The 17996-nt window shown below is 43.1% G+C and overlaps 1 protein-coding gene across 16 annotated transcripts in view; it reads left to right on the top strand.

The window, feature by feature from the left end:
- The first annotated feature begins 230 nt into the window (after positions 1-230).
- Positions 231-17996, top strand: part of AP1S2 (adaptor related protein complex 1 subunit sigma 2) — a 36327-nt gene continuing 18561 nt past the window's right edge. For 5 of the 16 annotated variants that reach the window (XM_087966995.1, XM_087966992.1, XM_087967002.1 and 2 more), the window contains exons 1-4: positions 231-1162; positions 3310-3488; positions 13971-14079; positions 15926-16063. In XM_087966995.1, coding sequence (XP_087823121.1) covers positions 3310-3488; positions 13971-14079; positions 15926-16063 — 426 coding nt within the window. In that variant the 5' untranslated portion in view covers positions 231-1162. Of the gene's footprint in view, positions 1163-3309; positions 3489-13970; positions 14080-15925; positions 16077-17996 lie in introns of all 16 variants that reach the window. The other 11 variants (XM_087966993.1, XM_087966990.1, XM_087966999.1 and 8 more) reach the window with 5 other exon arrangements.

Here is a 17996-nt window from a genome sequence, read left to right on the forward strand (position 1 = left end):
CATTGGCTCCTCTCCCTCCTGCCAAGCTGCTGTATCTTTCGGGTAGTACCAGCGCCGATTCCTACCCATTCTATCTTCTCACGTACATTTTCTGTTCAGGGATTGGCTGCTCTGGGAATTCTTTCTCCTCCTCTTTCTCTTGACAGGATAGATTCCGTTCTGAAGAGCGAATGAAGTTCGACGGTTAGAATTGGGCTGTATCCCTCCCTCGCGTCTTCTCTTTCGGCCCCGCCTCTCGGGCTCCTTGCCGCGACGAGCAGCCCCTCTTTTTCGCCCAGTGGTTCGGGTGAGGGGGTTGCCGGCTGCGTCTGCGTCTGCTCCAGCGAGCTCTGAGGGGATTCCTCCTCCTTTTTTCTCTCTCAGCCGTGCGCGCGCCTGCCAACGCTTCTGGGATAACGGTAAGCATGGGGCAAGTTGAGCCGGGAGCGCGGCGGTTGGCGGCGAGGGCACCTCTGCAGTCGCGTGGAGGTACACGAAAAAAAGCGGTTTAGGTTGGAATGGGTGACTGGGAGAGTTGCGCGGCTGGGGCGATCTGCCTCTGCTCGTCCCTCGTGCGGGTCCGTAGTGCTTGCGCCTGAACAATTGGAGGTGCAATTCCGAGAGGGGGGTTGTGCCGGACTCTGCGCGCGCGTGCCAATCCCGGCTCCAGCCCTGAGGGTTTGGGCCCCGTTTCGGCCGTTCGTGGCACCCGCCTGATCTCCGGTGCTGTTGGCGGAAGGAGGAGTGACACCGCTACACTCGCCCCTCGCGTGGTACTCGGTGCGCTTTACTCAAACGGGAAGACGACCTCCTCCTCCGGCTTGTTCTTTGATCAGCCGAAGTATTCGAGAGTTGAACTCCGCTTCCTCCTCTTTAAGCTGGATCTGCCTGCCGTGTATCTAAACTTACGTGTATCTTTCTGAGTGGATGTGTGAAGGGGGAAGTTCGTTCGTTAAAGCACCCCTTGACCTAATCTGGTTTAAAATAAACAGCGACAGGTGCCGGGAGCAGAACTGTTTCTCTTCCCTCCATCTTTCAAGCACAGCTTCTATATAAAACTAGCGCTAAGGACGGTGTTTCCCAACGCGCTGCTCTGATATTACACATCATAAAGTCTTTATACAGCTGTTTTGGCTTTTGATCAACAATTTTTCTTCCGGAAGAAGGAGGCAATATAAACACGGTAGGAAAACAGAAGAATTATCTGGCTGTGGGCCAGTTATTCTTCCTCTTCTTCTTTCTGCTATTTTGCCAAATGGGCAAATCAGCTGAGAATAAAATTCTTCCTGCAGAACTGCAGAAACAGTAAAATTAGTGGTGATTCCAGATAAACGAAATGATCTGAGACCCCATTTAGGGAACATTTAGCCTCAGTGCTCAAGTTTTCTGAAACAGTTGGAATTAAGCTGTTCAAAGGGAATCTTTCATCTTCTCCCTAATGATACAAACTGGCAAGATAACTTTAAAGTCAACCTAGACAAAAATGAGGTCAAGTAAACCATTGGAGCTTGGGTGCTTACTATTGGGGTTTCCCAGTCTGAAAAAAGGAAAAAATAAAATATTCATGTCCTAGGGAGTTTTTTTGATTAAAGCTATGATTTGCAGAGTAAAGTAAGGGAAAACAATATTGAATGGTCATAACTAGGCCTCACAAGAATGGGCTACAAAGATATGGTTAATTATAATACAACTAACTGTTTTGGAGGAAAGACTTTTTCTATATTATACTGTTTTCTTCAGTGCTAAAAATATTCCATACAGTAATCTCTCTTCATTGCAAGAAAGACTTGAATCACAATTTTAGCTTATTCTGTGACTGATCATTGTAATCTTAATAATAGTGGCTCAATGTGGCTGAGCGGGTCTATACTGTTTCCTCATCTACTAATTCAATATCTATATAGGTCATCTTTTTATAGAATAATAATTATTGTCTCAGAATAGCTCTTTTACAATAGGTTATTTATATTAGTGGCAAAAAGAATCATTTCTGGTTGGGTAGCCGAAGGAAATAAAACACTTTTCACTCATATTGTTTGAGTGAACTATAAACAATAGCTACTGTTTTTAAAAAAACCAAGCACTGACTATGTGTCCCATAATTGTGCTATAATATGCTGGCATCAAAATAGATAAGTTTATACTGAAATGAAGGCTCATCTTCAAATGCTAATTGCAAAATGTGACTCTACATTTTAAACCATATATACCCATTAACTCATTTTTTTCTGAGTTAATCAGTTAAAAGGCTATGGGTTATGACTTGGCAATATAGGTTGCACTTTATATTGCACCTAGGCTGAGATGGTGATTCTGCCTAAGATTTTTTTTTCTGTGCAGTTTTGAAATATGTAAAAGGAGTACCACACATAATTTATTTAAGATACTTTGATATACAGGACCTTGAATAGATTGTGTTTAATATTTTGTGCACCTGCAACTGCAACCACATAGTATAAACCTTAATATTGGAAACATTAAAAATGAAATGATAGATTTTTCTAGCAGAAAAACTTTCTAACATGAAAGAACAAATTCCAGGAATATAAAACAGCACTGGCAAAGATGAAAAAGAATAATTAAGTAGTAATTAAGCTTAGAATGTTTTGAGTTCTATTTGGCACTTATAAAACTAGCTGATTATTTTTGAATACTTATTACTGTGATATTCATTATATATACTTGGTTTTAAAATACAGAAGCATGTCCTATAGTTATGAATCTATTGAATTTCTTGTGGTATAATGTACTACTGTTGATTTAAGATTGTGAGAATTGTGGCTCTACTACCTGAAGGATATTAGATTGGAGCAACAGTATTGCAGTGTGCAATACAAAATTTGAGAAGTGTACTGTTTTAAAGTTAAATTGAAAAAAATGTCAGTGCAAGAAAGCTGGCTTAGAGTACAATTGACCCCAAAATTTATGTTGCTAAATGAGACATTTGTTAAGTGAGTTTTGCCTCATTTTATGACCTTTCTTGCCACAGTTGTTAAGTGAATCACTGCAGTTGTGAAGTTAGTAACATGGTTGTTAAGTGAATCTGTCTTCCCCATTGGCTTTACTTGTCAGAAGGTCACAAAAGGGGATCACAAGACCCTGGGACACTGCAACCATCATAAATATGAACCACTTGCCAAGCATCCAAACTTTGATCACATGCCCATGGCGATGCTGCAATGGTGATAAGTGCGAAAAACAGTCATAAGTCACTTTTTAAAGTGCTATTGTAACTTTGAATGGTCACCAAATGAACTGTTCTAAATTCTGGACTACTTATATACAATGTGGCAGAAAGGCTAACATGAAATATTTAATTTAATTCAACAGATGCAGTTTATGTTGCTTTTTAGTCGCCAGGGAAAACTGAGACTTCAAAAATGGTATGTCCCATTATCTGACAAAGAAAAGAAGAAAATCACAAGAGAACTTGTTCAAACAGTCTTAGCCCGTAAACCGAAAATGTGCAGCTTCTTGGAATGGAGAGATCTGAAGATAGTCTATAAAAGGTTGTATTGCTTTATCACATTTTTGGGAAAAACTATTTAGGATCAGAAAATCAAGTGATTTATTTCCTTATAGAAAATGCCTTTTATTTAATTCATACGTAAAATGCTAATAATACATTTTAAAATGTACTGAAAAAATATGAAATTATTTTGTATATGTATCTGTGTGTATGCGATAGAAAGAATGATAGATAGATAGATAGATAGATAGATAGATAGATGATAGATAGATAGATAGTTCTCCCTCCCTCCTTTTTAGGTTCTTAGAAGGTGTCACACTGGTACACTGCACTATGTAAAATAGTTCTGTATTCAGCTGCAATACAGGTTTCAAAAGATGTTTACTCACTGTGGTTTAATTAAAAATTTACTTCAAGCTACAATCTAATTCATCAAATATAGAAAGTCCATCAAAAATGGAATAAATGATTCTTTTGCACATTAAATAACAATGAAGACCATAATAGTGTGAATGGTGAAATGATGTTTCTATTTTTTAAGTTTAAATTCAACTTGAGAGTTGGAAAATGGAAATAAAATTCAGTTTGAGTTTTGCATTTTGTGATATGAACCCTACGGAATCATCTCAACTATCACAAAATAACTGTATAGGAATAATTAGCATGTACCAGAAACTGGTTTTAAAGAAAGTGCAAACTATGATAGAAATTTTCTATACTAAACATACATTTTCCACAGATTGTCATTATAATACTTATTTTATATATTTAACTGAAGATTTGTCTGACACTAATTCTGCATGATTTAAATTTTGAAACTGCTCCCAAATCTTGTTTCGAGAGATGATGTCGGGTACTAAGTTTTACACAATTTATTAAGGCTGTATTCAATGTAAGGATAAGCTTCTATTGAAGTATCCTATTCATTACCTTAGTTTTAATGAACATTAAACTTAATGTTGCTTTAAAAGTTAAATGGGATATTGAATCCTAATATGTGTGTTACTTACATTTACATTGAGATTGCTAAAGTGACCACCTGGAGTGATGTAGAAAAGTAAGCTGTAATCTCTAATCAGAGATATTTTGTGGCAATTTTCCTAAAGAATTCAAGCATAATATTTAAGGATTACTTACTAAAATTATAAGCACCTTATTTTCTTGCTCAGTCAAGGAATGGATGCATTTTGAAAATGGAATGGCAATGTTTTTTCTGTTTATTGTCATGTAATAGCCATATATTTTCATGTGAAATAAAGAACTCTTATGTTTTTTCAGTGATAGTCAAAAGTGTTTCACAGACCCAAAAATAGTATAATAATTAAATAGTCAGTGGAACATAATATGAGGTAAAATAGGTAAAATACCTAGCTAACTACAGTGCATTCAGAAAGTATTCAGACTCCCTTCACTTTTATCAATTTTGTTGTACTGCAGCTTTATTCTACAGTTGTTGAAATTCATTTTTTTCTCATTAATCTACATCCAGTACTCCATAATGACAAAGTAAAACAGAATTTTAGAAATGTCTGTAAATTCATAAAAAGAAACAACTGAAAGATCACATTGGCATATGTGTTCAGACTTTTTGCCACAACAAATGAAATTTAGCTCTAGTGCCTCCCATTTCTCTTGATTGTTGCTGACATGTTTCTACATCTTGAATGGCGTCGACCTGTGGTAAACTAAATTGATTGGACATGATTTGGAAAGGCACATGCCTCTCTATAGAAGGCGTCACGGCTGACAATGCAAAACACACAAAAGTCGGCTTGATAGTTTGTTCCTCACAATCTGAGAGTCCTTCAGGTGGGGGTTGTATTCAGCCGGTTTGCAATGGATCGGGCGAACCGGTAGCAAGAATTTGGCATGGGTCGCCGAACCGGTAATAAGTTCTGGCTGGCCATTCTCCCTCGAGCCGCTCGGAGCATCCAGAGACTGGGATGTGCTTCTGAGTCCTCTTCTTGCAGGCTGAGCTTTAGATGAGGAAACGCTCCGCCCCTCACGTGGTATCGCGCAGCGTCTCCCCAGTCTTTTGCTCAGCCTCGAAGAGTCAGGCTGTGTTTTCAGAGAGCTCCTTGGCTGATCGTACATTTCTTGCCTATTTCTTGCCTATTCCAACTTCGTCTTCATAAGGTTTGCCTTTCCTTCCTCCTCCTGCGCAAAGGGTCTGGACTTAAGGGAAAAATTTCCCGTCCCTGGGGGCGGCTGTGGGCTCGCAGCGCGATAGCGCGACCCCCACCCTTATCAGATCGCGTCGCTGCCTCCGCGTTGCCTCGTGGCACGCATTTCTTTATTGCTGGATTCCCCCCACCCTAAACGCCCGATCGGGAGGGTCATCGCCCCTAGGGCCCTAGGAGCTGAGCTGACCAGCAAGCCCTCCTTTTCCGTCCCGAAGGCGTCCCGAAGGTTCAGCTTGCGGCCGCCATTTTGGCTCCGCATCGTGGTCGGGCGCCATTTTTAAATACTTTAGCTGCGGTGAATTGGAGCTCCAGGCCTTGGGTTAAAGCTTAGCTGCCCATCTCTTCCACCTGGCCCGCTCCTTTATTACTTGTTGGCCTCCGCAGCCCGTTTAGGAGGCGGTTGCAGCCCCCCTCCGGTTTTTTTTTTCTTGTCTGGAGGCCTGCTGCCAGAGGCCCTCTCTTCAACTCTAGGCCTCAGGCGTTTATTTGACTGATTGGCCTGTACTGAGATACAGTTCTCCCTGTTACGGTTACTGTTTCTATAGATTTCAAAAAAAAAAAAAAACACCAATTCCTGACAGAGGGTTTTAATCCCATTGAAAAATCTGTGGCTACAATGCATATTATCCTTGATTTGCAGCAGCTTGTTTAGTGACTGTTCAAAGTTACAATGACATTAAAAAAAATTATTAATAATAATAATAATAATAATAATAATAATAATAATAATAATAATAATAATTAATAATAATATATATGATATTTTTAAAACCAGGGCTGTTTAGCTCCTGAAGCTAATGTATTGCATATTGTCACCTAATGTGAAATACAAATACAAAAAAAAAAAAAAAAAATTCTTTTTGTACACCAATATTTCTCATAGATATATAGAGGTATACGTAGAACCTGTATATTCACCTGGTATAAAACATAAAAATAAATAAAGGGAGAAGAAAAATTACAAATTAGAGTATATATATTTCTGTTATCTCCGTACATAACAAATTCCAAAAGGGGCGGGCCAGCTTCATCGTCACCCGGCCTCATCCAGGCCTGATCTGGGCGAGCCAACCGCCCTTGCTAGTATTTATTATCTAACATGGCAGGCGACAATCCCTCTAAACGTCCTTCCTTGAAGGCTAAGGCAAAGTCCCACTACTTGCGCAGGCAGGACAAGGAACCTAAGGGCTCTAGACAGGACAAGGAACCTTCCAAGGCCTCCCAACGTGACGCCTCAAGGCGCCACAAAGCGTTGGAAAAAGAGTCTGACAGGCGTTCAGGGAGTCCCGCCCGGAGCCGTCATTACTTCCTCCTCCAACCACTTTTACACCCACTGCTGCTGGTCTGCGCCAGGGCGAACCCTCTACCTCCGAGGTTCCGCCTCTCATCAGGGCTTGGATGGAATCAGCCATCCGCCAGAGCATTGCAGAGGACTACAACACATGACCAGATCAGTCTTCTCTCCATGAGCCTCCGAGCCACGACTCTTTATCCATCAGATCCCTTCCACAACCGGTCCCCCGGTTGATCAGAGTACTCTCTCAGAGGGACAGCCCTCCTCCGGTTGGGGCCCAGGTGGAGGAGGAAGGGGACTTTGGGGATTTCAGGGAAGAGAAAAGGACTCCCAGATGGGATCCTCCCGCTACAGTGAAACCCTCTTAGAGGCTGACATCATGAAGGGGAGATGTCGGAGGGCGAGGGCACTTCCCCGACCAACCCACTTTTGGGGGCTGTTCAAGCCGCACATGTTCAAGTCCCTCCTCCTTAAGGCCAAGTATGTCTCTGGCCTTCTTCCCCAGTCCCCTGCAAACCTTCCCCCCGTCCCAGAGGGCCGGAGGACTCCATTTTCACCCAACCAGTGGTGGAAGCTGAGGTCATCCCTTCCCCTTCCATCTTCGTGGATCCGGTGGCGAAGCAACTCACCTCCACAGGGACCCCTCCTACACCCTCTAGCCAAGACAAGAGATTCCTTAATCTCGATTCGGCACTATCTAGCCTTCTGAACATTCCGGAACTTGATGACCCCATTGTGGGTCTGGTTTTCTCCTCTACCCCTTGTGAGGCCCTAGAGGCCTTGAAACCTGATGACATGCGGGCGGAGTTGGTGCTGCGCAGGGCCCACCTATATGACGCCTGGGCCATTAAATCAGCTATGGCCGCTTCTTTTTCACAAGGTCCTCTATCCGCTGGCTACGTCAGCTCAAGGAACACGTCCCGCTTCCAATCTCAGAGCACACCAGGACATAGCGAAGTTAGTGGCTGCAGCGAGTTCTCGGCTGACGCCACTTACCAGTCGGTAAAATTCTCTTCCAGGGCCATCACATCGCACGTCACGGCTCGCCGCATGCTGGCTCAAACACTGGCAGACGGACGTAAAGAATAAGGTCAAGCTGGCCACTGCTCCCACTAAGGAGATAAACTGTTTGGCCCAGCTTGGAACCACTGTTGGTCGAGGACCGCAGTAAGAGAAAGTATCTACCCCCTTCCCGCCCAGATACCCTAGACCCCCTTCCTTCCGATCCCAGGACCGCTCGGTCCGGGCGACAGGACCAGACGCGATGGCAGCTACAAGAGACCCTTTCGGGATCGGGAGGAAGGCCCTACCGCAGAAGGTGGAGCTTCTTCCTCCCTCCCCATTGGCGCGCCTCAGCCACTTCGCTGCCCAATGGGACATATCCACATCCGATGCATGGGTTAGGGACACAATCAGGTTTGGTCTCGCCCTGGAGTTCAGGTCCGCCCCCTGATTACTTCATCCCATCCCCCTCCTCAAGGGATCCTCCAAACGTGCTCCAATGGATGCAGCCATCCATCATCTTCTTGACATCCAGGCCATGCAACCTGTCCCTCCGAATCAGAGAGAAAGGGCTTTTACTCCCATCTCTTTGGGGTGCCCAAGCACTCTGGGGTTGGAGAGTCATCCTGGACTTGAAACGGCTCAACCGTCACCTTATCCAGCGTAGGTTCAATATGCACTCCTTGCAATCTATTCTTTTAGGCTCCAGGCGGGAGACTGGTTATCTTCCATAGATCTTTGGAGGCATTCCTCCATATTCCAATCAGGGCCCTCCCATTCAAATTCCCCAGGTTCTGTCATAATAGCCTTCACTATCAATACGTGGCCCTACCCTTTGGACTGGCATTGGCCCCCGGACCTTCACCAAGGTCCCGGCGGCCCCTGGCGGCTCATCTCAGGAGCGTTCCCGTCCGCCTCCACTGCTACTTGGGCGTTATCCTTATTCTCTCCCCGTCCAAATCCCAGGCAGTCAGGGATACCAGGGTCACCCTCTCGCCTTATGGGCACACGGGTTTCTAGTCAATTGGCAAAGAGCCAACTTACCCCTTCCACCCGAATCAACCTCTTGGGTGCCATAATTTATTCCGTTTCTCAAAGAGTTTTCCTCTCTCCGGAGAGGTTCCTTAGCATTCAAGCCCTGGTCAAACAGAGCAGCCGTTCAAGGAGGGTGGCCTTGCTGGACTTCTCTGAATTGTTGGGCAAAATGGTGTCACCCATCTCTATTATTCCTGGGCCCGTCTACACAGTAGATCCCTCCAGTGGCTCCTGCTCCCGTTCCAACGATCCGGAAGAAGCAACTCGAAGGCCAGAATCAGGGTCCCTCCAGGGGTCCTCTCGTTTCTTCTCTGGTGGACCAATCCGCCATCAACAGAGGCCACCTCTTCGCGGAACCTCAATGACTCTCCGTCACTACGGACGCAAGCCTGTCCGGTTGAGGCGCTCATCTCGACTCGCTCTCGGCACAGGGCAAATGGTCGCCGACCGAGCAGAGGTGCAGTATCAATTGGCTGAGCTTCACGCTGTCCATCTGGCCCTGTGCAGTTTTTCCTCAGATCCGCAAACATCACGTTCTGTTCTCACGGACAACGTCACGGCCAATGCCCATATCAACAGGCAAGGGGCACCCAGTCCATCCAGCTAATGAGGGAAGCCGGCGCCTTTGCCGCTGGACAACATCCAACCTCCTATCTCTAAAAGCCGAACACATCTCCGGAGTAGACAATACTCAGGCGGACTGGCTGAGCAGGGCCACGGTGGTCCAGGCAGAATGGCATCTCCATCCATCCCTATTCGAGGAAGCGTCCAGAATATTCGGCCTTCCGGTGGTGGACCCTTCGCCTCTCCGTCCAACACTCAGCTTCCACGGTTCTTCTCCCGGTATCCGTCTCACCGGTCGGAGAATCACAATGCCATGCTTGCCCATGGCCCCCAGGGCTCCTATATGCCTCCCCTCCGCTCCCGTTAGTTCCCAGAGTAATACAGAAACTCATTCAGGAGAGGGCAGACCTTTCTCCTGGTGGCTCCCTATTGGCCCAGGTGTCCGTGGTTTGCGGACCTCCGCTTTTATCGGTAACGCCCCCATGGAGGATCCCCGGATTGGGTCTCCCTCTCTCAGGGGCCCCTTCTGCATCCAGAGCCTCATGGCTCCAGTTAGCCGTCTGGAGGTTGAGCGGATCCGCCTGACTAGTGAGAAGCCCTCAGTCAAGTCATCGACACTATTTTGGCCGCCAGGCGACCTTCCACTACACGAATTTATGATGCCACTTGGAAGGGGTTCTGCAAGTGGCGTGGCGGGTCTCAGATTGATCCCCTCTCTCTCTCTGTGGCTCAGATCCTAGAATTCTTCAGGAAGGCCTTCGCAAGGGCTCGCACCTAACACCCTGAGACTACAATTTTCTGCCCTCTCGACCGTGGTCTCCTGTGATAACTACGGTTCCCTTTCTCATCACCCCGAATTAGATCTTTCCTTAGGGCGCCACCAACCTGTGCCCTCCCACTGTTCACAGGTTCCCCACATGGGACCTCATCAAGGTCCTCGTTTATCTTACTCGTTCCCGTTCGAGTCTTTGAGGATTCATCCTTCAGTTTCTCACCTTTATGGTAGTTTTTTCTAGTAGCTATTACTTCTGCTCGTCGAGTTTGGAATTAGCAGCTCTGTCAGTCAGGAGCGATCTATGCGTGTTCCATGCAGACCGAGTGGTCCTTCGTCCCGGCCCCACCTTCCTACCAAAAGTCAACTCTCCCTTCCATAGGTCACAGGATCTGGTTCTACCAAACTTTTGCCCTAGGCCCTCCAGGGGCAGGGGGTCCTCTGGCACTCCTAGATGTTAGAAGGGCCTTGCGTATATATATTAAGCGCACTCAATCCATGAGAAAGTCGGAATCCCTCTTCCTATCCTTTCAACCCAGGTCACTGGGGCTTAGGGTTTCTCCTTCAACCATCAGTCGCTGCATCAGGGCCACCATTGCGAGGTACTACCTTTCCCATTCCCTGCCCGCTCCGGGTGGAATAACCGCCCATTCCACCAGAAGTGCAGCCACCTCGGCGGCCTGGGCCACGCAAGCCCCCATCGCTGACATTTGTCGGGCAGCCACCTGGACCTCTCCGTCCCCGTTTATCAGACATTATAAAATAGATACGTACGCCTCAGCGGAGGCCTCTTTTGGCCGACGGGTCTTACAGAGGATCATCAGTGATCCGGAGGGGCCTTCGGCCAGACGGAGTCCCACCCGTAGGACAGCCCAGCTTTGGTATGTCCCAGTCTCTGGATGCTCCGAGCGGCTCGAGGAGAATGGGCGTTGGTTCTTACCTGATCGCCCTTCTCGGCGAGCGCGAGGAGCATCCAGCCCCACCCTAATTTCTCCGTCTGGTGGGGACTCTTGCTTCAGCCAAGGAGCCAATAGTAGATTAGAAAGAATTAATAACCTCTCTTCTCGTTATCGCAAAAAACTGGGAGACGCTGCGCGATACCACGTGAGGGGCGGAGCGTTTCCTCATCTAAAGCTCAGCCTGCAAGAAGAGGACTCAGAAGCACATCCCAGTCTCTGGATGCTCTCGCGCTCGCCGAGAAGGGCGTATCAGGTAAGAACCAACGCCCATTCCCCCACCCAGTTGCCTGATGCTCGCTCACTCCGCCCGCCTGCCTGACATTCACCTAAGTTATTTCTTTTTCCCCTCCCGATAATCAGCTGTAGATAAGATCAGCTGTGCCGGGATTCGCCTTGCTGAGGCCCAGGAAGGCAAAAATGGAGAGAGGAGCTCAGCCCCCCACTCCATTTTTTGCCTTCCAGAGTCCCAGAGGAATCTTGGGAGAGCAAAAATGCCCCCCCCAAGAGGTTTCTCTGAGGCTAGGAAGCTCCCAAAACTGAGCTTGGAGGAGTGCTGCATGCCCCTCCCATGCTCTGTTCCTTTTCTTCCTGAGCCCCAGAGGAGCCTTAGGGGAGCAAAAACGTTCCCCCAGAGGCTCTTCTGTGGCTAAGAAGCTCCCCAAAATGGGTGGGGGCTGCAAAAAAAAGCCACGTCCACCCAGTCACATGGCCACACCCACCAAGCCACACCCACAGAAACGGTAGTAAAAGTTTTTGAATACCACCACTGGCTATCGTGTGTTTTGTACTGAGGAGAGACTTCCATCTAGCCACTCTTCCATAAAGCCCAGATCGCTGGACTGCTGCAGTGATAGTTATCCTTCTAAAACTCTTGTCACATCTCCAAAGCTTAGTTAGAGTGATCATCGGGTTCTTGGTCACTTCTCTTACTAAGGTCCTTCTCTCCCAATTGCTCACTTTGACCAGTGCAGCAGAAATTTTATTGTAGCCTTCCCCAGATCTGTGCCTTGCAATAATCCTGTATCTGAGCTCAGCAGGCAGTTTCTTTGACCCTGTGGCTTTTGCTCTGCTACAGTATTTCATTGTCAGCTGTGAAGCCTCCTATAGAAAGGTCCGTGCCTTTCTAAATCATGTCCAATCAATTTAATGTACCACAGGTCGTTTACCACAGATGATGTATATACACATCATCACTGTGAAAACAGTTTCTGAATTCGCTGGGAGGCTGATCCAACCAACAATCAGCTACTTGTATTAATCAGGCTGTGGTGAAGCTGGCTAGGCTGTTTGCTGCAAGGAGACAAATTGCTGGGAGACAGAGGCCGAAGGGTGGGGGCCAGCGGGTGGGCGGGGCTTTGGTAACATTCGCTGTATAAGACGCATAGATATTTCCACCCACTTTTGGGGGTGGGGAAGTGTGTCTTACACACCAAAAAATATGGTTCCATATAGATACCTAGACTCTTCTCAATTTATGTAACATTCTATTTCAGAAAGACTAAATAACTCATGTAAACATTGACTTACATAACTATGTTTATATGAGTCAGATATTTACACACCATATATTTTTTGGGTCTGTGTTGAAGACAAATTTTATGCAGTTTGAAATTTTTAGAAATGGTGTATAGGCCTTAACTTATAACTTATATAAGTCAGCTCTAAGAAACTGGTGAAAGATTGTCTCCTAAGATTGCTACATCAAGGATTTCATAATAATCATGCAAAAAGTTCCACCTTGATTTTAACATTATGTTTAATTTTTATCTTGTTTGTGAAGGTAAAGCTATATTTGCCATTTTGGATGTTTGTATTCCAAAACACTCTATTAAACTTACTTGTTCTCAAAGTCAGACTGAAAGAGTGGATACAAGAACAATGAAATTGAGTGTTCCTGAAAACATAGGATTACCTCAAAAATTTTTTTGGAGAAAAACAACAACATAGTGGTGCAAGCTCTTCTTTTGGGTTGTGGGCACTATTGTGGGCATCCCAGAGGAACATGTAAAGGACTGCTGCTCTTGTCTTTGATTCCCTTTGTTCTCCCCAATGGGTTAGAGTAGCATAATTGATTCCTTTTGAAAATTCTTAACAATTGTGGAACTTTTTAATATCTCACTTTTATGCCTGCTTTTCTTGATGTCGTAACTACCTTTCCCTTTTGTTCCTTGTTTCTTCTAGCTTTGACCATCTGAACCTGCCCTTTTTTGTAATGTGGGTTATAAGTAGAAACAGCAAATTATACTGTACTTGATTAACGTGCTTTTCTGTCTTCTATTGTTTTCATTTGGCCATCAGTTGCTGAGCACGTAGAATCCCATTTGTAATTAATCAAATTTGTATTACTGTCCATCTCTCAAAAAGGCTACCTGATAATTTAAATTATGATGAGAATAAGAACTCATCCATCTAAAAGAGATCAAAAACTTTTATTTTTCAACAAATTGTTTTATTCTTAACAACCATATTTCACAACCAATAGTATAAGAAAGTGAAGAAAAGGAATTTTAAAAGCATTTTACTCATTTTCTTTAGCTCACAGTTACCAGGTTTACTTTTTTTTACACTAAATAATGTTTTATTGTCAATGTCTACAAATGAGACATTTTAGTTTTATTTTAAATATTGAACATTTTTGTTAAACTGTTGCTAAATGTACTTAAGACTACAAAAGTTTATTACATCTCTGCTAAATTAAATATGTGTCTTACAGATATGCAAGCCTCTATTTCTGCTGTGCCATTGAAGATCAAGATAATGAGTTAATAACCTTGGAAATAATTCATCGTTATGTAGAATTACTTGATAAATATTTTGGAAGTGTAAGTTATTTCCTGTATTTTTCCTAGTTGTTGAAAGTCTCAGAGATAGATTCATTGGTTCTCAGTGAAAAAGGAAGTAGCAGAAAGATTTCTGTCTCTCACATTTGAATAAAGCCCATTAATGAAATCATTTCCCGTAAAACAGCATAAAAAGTGATTTCCTGCTGCGAGAGGAAGAAACTGGAGAAAATACTGTTCTGAATTCTTCAGAGAAATCTCTGTTGTAGGGATATTTTTCTATATTTTCATAGGAGAAAAGTGAAATTTTGGAATTTGAAAATATGCAGTATGTATGTTAAAAAATAGCCAGTTTACAAAATGTTGTCATAATGATTATGATCAGTTACAAAACACCAATTTACTGGAAGTAGCTCCCTCCGAATTGCTAGTGCAACCCCTAGAGTACTCTGTGTATTCAAAGAGATTACAGCAAATCTATTACAGACTGGTGCCTGCTTTGCAACTCTTTATTTAACTTTTTAATTTTTTAAAAGAGGTTGGATGGCCATGGAGCAGAGTAATAACATGAATGTTTTTCATTATCAATGCTTTTCATTATGTCTTGTGGCTAAAGAAGATTGTCGGGGTTTATAGAACAATAAAGGACATTTTTTGTAAAGAGGACTAGTTCATAGGTATTCTGCATGTTGTCTTTAAAATGCTACTTTACTCACATATTCATGATTTTCTCTCTTTATTTTGTCCAAAATGGATAATACAGAAATGTATTTATGTAGACCAGGTCTGTCAAAGGGATGGGCCTTGGGCCGGATACGGCCCGCGCAGGCTGTGCCCACCCCGGCTCCACAAAGGCAAAAACATTGCAATACGTCATGATATGGCCTGCGATGCGAGTGGGTTTGACACTCCTGATGTAGACTGTAGGCTACCCAAGATCTTGCAGATGCTGATCAGATTAACAGTCAAATTAAAAATGCAATACATGTAGTCCTTGACTTACTAGAGTTCATTTAGTGACCCTTAAAAGTTACATCACTGAAAAAAGTGACTTATGACCATGTTTCACATTTATGACCATCGTAGTATCCCCATGGTTACATGATCAAAATTCATATGCTTGGCAAGTGGTTCATATTTATGACAATTGCTATGTCCCCTTTTGCGATCTTTTGACACGCAAAGTCAATGGGGAAACCAGTTTCACTTAACTATTTTACTTAATTTACCAACTGCAATGATTCACTTAACAATTGTGGCAAGAAAAGTCATAAAATGGGGCAAAAACCATTTAACAAATGTTTCACTTAGCATCAGAAATTTTGGGCTCAATTGTGGTTGTAAATTGAGGACTACCTGTATTACTATTAAGATAACATCAGTAAATATCAAATAGATGTAATCAATAAATTAATGAATTAATGACTAAATCACTAATCAATGAGCTATAAGTAAGCTAATTCAAGGATTGAATGCACAGTGACAAAATACTTTGGCTAGTTTGAAAATGCCAACAGTGTTGCAGGGGTGGTGGTCATCCATACTATTGGAAGTAAAGCATTCCATTGAGCAGGGATGTCAAACTGGATTTCTTTGAAGGCTGGATTATCATTATAGTTCTTCACAGGAAGAGGGGGAGTCGGGATGGAGGACACCTTCTGCAGCAACCTGCCAGCCAAAATGGGATGTGAGGGGCTGCGCTGGTCCCCCGTGCCTCATTTTTGGCCTCCATGGCCCCTGCAGCACTCTGCTGGCTGAAAATGTGCCACACGGAGCCTCCATGTGGCCGGTTTAGGCCCGCGGGCCTTGAGTTTCACACCTCTGCCATAGATCATTGCAGAGAAGTCCTGTTTGGGCATTGTATCTTTCTTTCTTTAATGTTTTCTAGGTTTGTGAACTTGATATCATCTTTAATTTTGAGAAGGCTTATTTTATTTTGGATGAATTCCTCTTGGGAGGAGAAGTTCAAGAGACCTCCAAGAAAAATGTTCTTAAAGCCATTGAACAGGCAGATCTATTACAAGAGGTATACAATTTTTGTTTCTTTGTTAAAGCACACCAGCATGCTGGGCTGATACACATTATTTTGTTCCATTTCTTCCAAGTTTGCAGAAAAGCTTTTCATCACTTTTACCACATAATGCTTTATTTTTATATATATTTTATGCTGCTATACAATTGTATTCATATGGATCTAGACACTTCTCTGCTCAACTTACATTTTGCCTTTTTAATTAATTGAATGATTGAATAATTTTGTCATACTTGTATGTCTCTACTTTTTATTGTTAAAATCCAAAAATTAGATTCTATTATTAAGTGTTTTTTAAAAGTCATTTTGCTACAGCTAATGTAATTTGATGAGTAGTAAGTGTTTATCAAATAGTTTTAATACTAGTCTTATAACTAGATTAAGGATTGGAACTATATCTAGATCTGCTAATTATTCCAAAACGTCTAATTTTTCTGGCCTGTAGTATCTAAACCCTCTTGCCCTAAAGTGAATTAAATTTTGAATTTAGATTATAGTGTAGTAGCTAAAATACATTTCTTCACTTCTTATTAATTTAGGAAATGTGTTTCATGTTTATTCAAGTTTGGTGACAGAGCAGTAAATAATGCCTTTGTCATGATTTTTTCATATCTATGCTCACAATAATACTTATATATTGTAATAAAACACGAGTTTTGAGTATAGCTCTATCATGTTAGCAAAGTTTTTGTATGTTGCTTTAGGAAAATTGTGCTTGGCTTGCTATATAAATAGAAACAATTGGGTTTTTTTGGCCAGCATTACATGGGATGTGTAAATAGATGTATTTATTTTATTCTGAGGATTTATTTTATTCTGATCCCTCATCATATTCTGTCCCTTTATTTATCAGTTGAAAGTTTTAATATAGCTAATTAAGGGAAATTCATCTAGTTGTATTTGCTGGTAAAATGTAGCTTTCTTGGAAATTAGCCATTTTAGAAGGAGCTGATTATTTGAAAGCTTTACTTATTTAAAATATTTAAACATTAATGACAAAGTGGAAGTTTTCCATGTGTAAGTTATTAACATAGTGGCCTATCACAGATATTGGCAGGAAAAAAGACAGAAAATTTGCTTGTTTGTCTGTGTCAGGGAAGATGCTGAAGGTATCTTGAAGAATGTTATTGTCCTGAGGATAATCAAGGAAAGGACAGGAGGTCAGGAATTTTTACAAAATTCCCAAGGAAATCCCTACTTATATAGCTCAGTGATTTAGAAAGAAATTAATTATGTGATATACTAACTATAGTAGAAGAAAATTAATAAAGTTAACTGAATAATCATACTATATATTATATACCTTTTAAAAGTCTTTGTAGAAGAAAAATATTCAAAATATTTTGTATGTAAAACCCATGACAAATCTGTAGCTTCTGTTCCTGTATTAATCTCTCAGAAATTAATTGTACATGCATCTGTTCAAGATGTTTTTAAAGTACCGTATATACTCGAGTATAAGTCGACCCGAATATAAGCCGAGGCACCTAATTTTACACAAAAAACTGGGAAAACTTATTGACTCGAGTATAAGCCGAGGGTGGGAAATGCAGCAGTTACTGGTAAATTTCAAAAATAAAAATAATTAATTTGGGAAGCGATCTCACTATCATGAAAGGTTTAATTGATTCACTAACCCAAAGAAGAAGATGATGATGACAGCGGGAGGCAGGAGTCACTCTTCCCCTCCCTCGGAGGCCCCCTGAGTCAGGAGTTGCTACCACCGCGCGGCCCAAGTCCCGCGTCGCCTCCGGGAAAGGAAGGCAAAAAGGAAGAGCCGCGGCAGCGTTTGCAACAGCGGCACCGGCACCGGAGCTCAGGCTCAGCGGCTCCTGGTTTTGCCCCACCCTTCCCAAGGCAACAGCCGGACCGGAGCCGCACTGGCGGCAGCAACTCCCGACAGCCCCGGCCGGACACCTGAGCGGAG

The sequence above is a fragment of the Notechis scutatus genome, chromosome 5, assembly GCF_049901735.1.
Source record: "Notechis scutatus isolate UNSWTSFEM ecotype Mainland chromosome 5, rNotScu1.2, whole genome shotgun sequence".
In the NCBI taxonomy this organism is placed as follows: domain Eukaryota; kingdom Metazoa; phylum Chordata; class Lepidosauria; order Squamata; family Elapidae; genus Notechis; species Notechis scutatus.